The following is a 6,000-nucleotide window of genomic DNA, read 5'->3' as shown; positions in this document are numbered from 1 at the left end:
TTATATGAACCATGAATCTTTATTAAAATGACAAGCACAACTACAAGGTTTCTGGTTCTTTACATTTTCAGTTTGTTTCTAAAGCAGACACTTGTACCTGTACCAGGGTAACAGACATCTCAAGAGAAAATAGATAAGTTAGAATCACTTGGTTAAAGGTGAGGAAAGAAATATCAGCTCATACAAACTCATGGAGGTCTAGGATTAGTGGAATTAGTAATACACTAATAGCAAATTGGAAGAGATAAGTGTGTGTGTATAAAGGTCAGACAGTGAAACTATTTTAAAGAGGAGAAAAGACTAAGATTGTTTTTTTTATTACGTGCAAATTGCAATGCTGGTTATAGTGTAACCTTCCCTTATAGTTAAGTTATGTGAAGAATGACTTTACTATGGGAGGGTTCAATTGTATTAAGACCAATAGAATCTTTGTGTGTGTTTGATAAGATTTCTGGGCATAGAGATAAAATGTAGATCTCAGGGAGCCACCTCAGCTATAGTATTGGTTGATGAGAGTGACGGTGCAAATGAATGAGCTCAATAAATAGGATATTTATAAATTCAGGTTATAATTGTAGATTAGTATGATACTTTCACATTAAAAATAGGCTGGGCAACAACCGACTTACTTAAACTAAATGCAATCACCATAGCAACTTAAAGTGCCCGCTGTTTCCAATTAATGCCCGTAAATAAAACAAACAGGTATCAACTGATAATGCTGAAAAAACAACATCTTCCCCCCAACGATGTAAGTATCACACTAGGTGTTTTTAATAACTCGGTTTTCTGAGTTTTAGAGATATAGTCTTTATAATGTAATTTTTCAAATATCTTTTCCTTTGAGTCTTGTTTCATTCTTCCTCCTCCTCCTCCTCTTCTTCTCCCATTGTTTCCACAATGAGTTCTGCGGTACAAGTTGCTTCTCCAAGGCTATTAACAGCTTTGCAGGTGTATTTGGCATCATCGTCCCCACAAACTTCAGAAATAGTCAAAGAACAGTTCCCATCCTCATCATAATCTATCTGGAAGTGACGAGACTCTTTAATGGATTGGTCATCTTTGTACCAGATTACCTCAGGGTCAGGGTAGCCTGTGACAGTGGGAAAGAACAGCAGCTGCAATAAGCCAAGACACTAAATGTTTTAGACCCCAATCCCACATAGATTTATGCATAAATTTAAGCACATGAGTAGTCCTACTGAATTCTAATGAAAATAAGAATTGTCTGCTGCCACTTCCCTACAAATAACAAAAATCTGAAATTAACAGTGGAAGTATTCACTAATCTGACTTGTCACTATTTTCTAATGAAAGAAGAAAGCTCTTCACAGCAGCTCAGTCATCAACTAGTACGGGTCCCTAATGACAGACTTGAGACTCCCTGTTAGGACATGAAGCATTCACAGTACTTGCAGTCTTAACAATCCCCAACACGGAGATTTAAATACCAGGGGTATGAGATTGTGTGCTGTGCCAATAAGTTAGGGCAGCCTTCTCATGCTGCTTTATGGGCAGCAAAGCTGCTCAGAATCTCTGTAGTTCTACGAGCTGTGGCCCTACCTGTCCTCAGTATGTCTAACTCGTGCCTAGCATGCCCCCATGCCAGGGCTTTTGAGGGGGTCTTTGAAAGGCAGTATTGCAATACCCATGGCCAGTGGAATTCTCCCCACATCAGATCCAGGCCTTTTGGAGACCTTTTACATTGCTCAGGCTCTTTTATCCGACACAAAGGGACCATAGTGGGGTTGAAGTTCTCACCCCAGTAATAGAACACAGGTCAATCTGAGATTAATCAGATTGACTAAGTGGGGACCTGGAAAAAGTGGTCATGTTGGTACAAATCTCTACAGAGGACAGCAGGAAAGGAATCAGACACATATCTGCCCTCATGAATTTTTTTCGACCCCGCTTTCCACACTATTCTCACCCCCCCTGTTCTGCAGGGCACTTCCCTCTCCCCAGGAAAGGAGTAGAGAGCTCTGCTCAAGCTGGAAAGGGAACTTCTCATTTGCTTCTCTTCTCTTGTATCTCTGAAAGAGAGACCAGCAACTTTGGTGGGGAAAAAGATGATGGAGAAGAACTCTCCTCTCATGTTATATGTCTAAAGCTCCCATCACACCCACCTGATTATCCATCCCAATGTGAGTGTCAGACTGCTGAAAGCAAACATTTCCAACACAACTGAACTACAATAAGGAGCTGCTCATGAAAACAGGAGAGCACAGGCTCTCAGACTATTCTCTTGCCTGCTGCATCAGCAAAGTGTTGAATAAAGACCCAATAATGTCTCCCTGTTTAAACAAATCAATAAAAAGCAGGAGCCCTCTAAGTGCCAGGAACCCAGTACCAATCCATTGTGAGTTTGGAGTTCTACCACAGGACATTAATCTATTCTATCCATCCATGTCCCCCTTCACTGCAGTATCTGAACACTTACCAACATTAATTAATTTACCCTTACAATCCCTCTGTGAGGTAGGGATCTTAGCCGCGGAGAAAGATTAAGTGACTTGCCCATGGGAGCTCTGTAGAAGCTGGTTTCTTTTTCATGGCAAGCATGGGAGATCACCAAGCGGCTCAAAATATATTCTATTATTGCAACATGTTCCATGCTGTAAATGTGCACATAATGGCAAAGCTGAAGGGAACTAAAGCAAAAAAGCATGATGGAGCAATACAGAGAAATGACGGGGGAGGGGAGAAAGCAAAAGGATGACACAGACATTAATTTAAAGTACCTTCAATTTTGCAGTCAAATCTAGCAGCACTTCCTTCCACAACTTCTATGTCCAGGATTGTTTTAGTAAAATATGGCTTTACATGGGGTTTTTCCTCTACCACTGCTTCAAGGAAAGCCCTGGCAGCATCATCTAGAGAGAGTAAAGGAGGGTTAGTTATTTTGAAATTCCCTAGGAATGAGGGTGGGGTTCTTTAAATAACTGAACAATTGCAGAAATCAGCTTTTTTTTTTTCCCCATTATGCTTAATGCTGTAAAACTAATGGAATAGTGAGACTATGTCACCCTTTTGCACTAGTCTTTAAGAGCCAGCCAGAGATTCAGACTATCAAACAGAAAGAGTTATGTACACATGGCAAAGTGCAACATAACGTAATTTCATTATTCTTTCCTTGTATCTGTCCATGACCATTAGGCTGGGCATTTCCTGGTAATTAGGCTGACTTAGATGCCCAAAGTTCATATGTAAGCACCCAAACAAATGGCCTGATTTTCTGAGGGGTTGCACGCCTGCCATCCACAGTAAGTTACATGGCAGCTGCTGCATACTGCACCGCTGAAAAAGAGGTCATTTATTAAGGTCTCTAATTACAGATTTGGGTACCTAGCTTTAGGCACATGTATTTGAAAATTTTGTCCCTTGTCTGAGAAGCCCTGGCAGCATTGTGCATGGAGATACATATTACTGCCTGCGCTCCACTCCTAGACACAGCTAATGCTGTTATTTGTATGAAAACTAAATACATCCCTTGCAAAATATTATATAGTGGAGACACACACACACACCTCTCTCTCCAAAGCTGATTTAAGTACAGCCGACAAATGTGCCTTCATTACTTGGCATTACAGGAAGCACTTTCTGCCTCCCAGTATGTGCAGTAAACCATTCTGAGCAATAGACCAATTCTGATGGGCGTGTGCATATGTGCATGTGCACGCACGCACACACACACACTTAATGGAAACTAGCAAAGTTGCATCAGTCTTCAGGATTTTGTTTGGTTTTATATGACAGATGCCATTTAAAAGGTTTTCTATAATTAAACTCTTTGTTCCGACTTGGTAGAGGACATTGTATCGATAAAAATTGTTATTATTTTTACAATTCAGTGCAGTTCCTTACCATTCAGGTCTACTTTATCTGAATTTGTAGGACTGGTAGGTGAGCTTGTAGAGGACTTCCTTCCACTCAGACCAGAAATCATTGCCATGGAGGATAGTCTCCCTATGGCTCGGACAGCATGACCTGTTTTCTGAAACATAACACAGAGGCTTCTCATCAGTTTAACCTAATGGGTACAATCTTTTCTGTAGCAGGAGAATTGTGGACAAATGACTTAGGGCCTGATCCAAAGGCTATGGGAGTCAATGGACAGACTCTTTAATAAGTCATTCTATTGTTCTAGATTAGAGAGACAGACCTGAGCTGCCAAGTTCAGGTGCAGATATAAATTCCACAAAGGATTCAGACACAAGTTTCATCACTGTTCTTAACAGAGGATGAAATGCATCCCTTTGTAGTGGCTCAGCACAAAGCCTAGGAACCAGAGAATGCCTCAAATTAAAGTTTACATAGGGCTTAGATGGCAGATAGGCCTTGTGCTGGCCCTCTCCATGGGACTGAACTTCACACAAAATGAGTAACCAGCTAGTGTGAAATGAATGAGCAAGTGCCATCTGCATGTTAGAAGAATTTAACTTGGCAAGCCTCTGAAATGACATGATATTAGCTAATGCAAATGCTAAAAGATGATATAATAGACTCCACAGTATAGATACTAAGTGTAATATCCTTTGTAAGGTTTGTATTGGCACCTGACAACATTTATAATTCCAGTTGTATATGGTATAGAAAGTATATGATTAACATATATTGCTCAGTATTTTGTAAGCTGGTCAAAAGATTTGATCCAGGCCACTATGCATCAGCTACTCCATCCATGAGAACAGCCCAGATGGAGCCCCTACAGTGGCTCCAGCATCAAGGAAACAAAAGATGTGGGGACAAAATGTTTCAATGAAAATTAATGAAGCCATCTGATGGGTGATTCATGAGAAAACAGTAAAAGATCTCGGTGCTCAGAGAGGATGGGAGTCTCTGGATTAGGAAAACAAATTTCCCTAAAATAAAAGTGTCTTTCTGGTCAGCCCCATTAGGGGCCCAATTATCCCTGGCCCTACTGTGAGTATGGAGGGGGGTGCAAGGTTCCAGGCATAAGAAGCTTCCTCCTCCAAGGACCCTCAGACGCAGGGACAGGGAATATCCCTACTTAGAATCAAAGCCTTTAGTAGCCTTTTGATAGAACTTGTGACATTTATGCACCAACACCTCTGCTGCTGCCCATGCATTAAATTAGCAATAAAAACCACAGCTGCTCTACTGCAGCTGTGCACTGGCTGCAGCTGGATTTTCATTAGCAGCAGAAGCCATCTGTAATGATACGTCTCAGAATTACAGAAGCTAGAAATGGAAGAGACCTGTTAGGGCATCTAGCCCACTTCCTTGTCCTCTTTATTACCTGCCATTTTCTTCTGGCCATATATTTCTTCATCCTATCTTTGGAAAGTTTTTTGGCTTCCATGTTTTTGGTGTCTTTTTGCAGCCAAGGATGCTGAAGACATTGAGTACAATCTAAGCGGCTCCTGTTTTTATGTAAAGAGACTGAGTCAGTGTTGCCAATACACAGGATAGAACCAATTTACTGTTATGTTATTGTTTCCCATTTTCTTTTTTAAGCAATAGATCTTTATATACTTTACTAAGCTAGCCTTAATGTGACAGCTGCTTACGAGCTGTGGTTACTTGCTATCTGTCATACTCGCTATCTATGCCCAGTTTAACAGATTTTGAAGGCTTTTTGTGGGGAAGGCTAAACACTATAAAAATGTTAATAAAATATTGTCAAAAAAGAGCCAAACGTTATAGCCACAGCATAATCATCTCGGCTACAATGCCTGCTGATCATGGCTTAGCAGCTGACAAACAGTGACTGTTCCTCTTCCTCGTTTTACTCTCTTACACTGACTAACTTTCCTGTTCCTGCCATGCATCATCTTACCTCTCCCACCCATTAAATACATTTTAACAAATATATATGTCTAACAAAGCTGTGACAGTTCACCTCTGTATTCATTTGCTTATAACTTATAAGTATATCCAAAACAAAGTGTTATCATTTAGACTGTAAACCCTCCAAGACAGGAACTGTCTCTTTCCTAGGTATGTTCAATGTTCACAGCAATGGGGTCCTAATCTTGA

General features: G+C 40.6%; 1 protein-coding gene across 2 annotated transcripts in view; it reads right to left on the bottom strand.

Moving 5' to 3' along the window:
- MYLK (myosin light chain kinase) overlaps nt 1-6,000 on the bottom strand; it is a 331,787-nt gene continuing 325,787 nt past the window's right edge. For both annotated transcript variants that reach the window (XM_032797034.2, XM_032797035.2), the window contains 4 exons: nt 5,261-5,384; nt 3,865-3,994; nt 2,742-2,873; nt 1-1,093 (listed from right to left, as the gene is read on the bottom strand). In XM_032797034.2, coding sequence (XP_032652925.1) covers nt 855-1,093; nt 2,742-2,873; nt 3,865-3,994; nt 5,261-5,384 — 625 coding nt within the window. In that variant the 3' untranslated portion in view covers nt 1-854. The remainder of the gene's footprint in view (nt 1,094-2,741; nt 2,874-3,864; nt 3,995-5,260; nt 5,385-6,000) is intronic.

The sequence above is a fragment of the Chelonoidis abingdonii genome, chromosome 10 (assembly GCF_003597395.2).
Source record: "Chelonoidis abingdonii isolate Lonesome George chromosome 10, CheloAbing_2.0, whole genome shotgun sequence".
Lineage (NCBI taxonomy): Eukaryota > Metazoa > Chordata > Testudines > Testudinidae > Chelonoidis > Chelonoidis abingdonii.
This window is presented reverse-complemented; position numbering and strand designations above follow the sequence as displayed.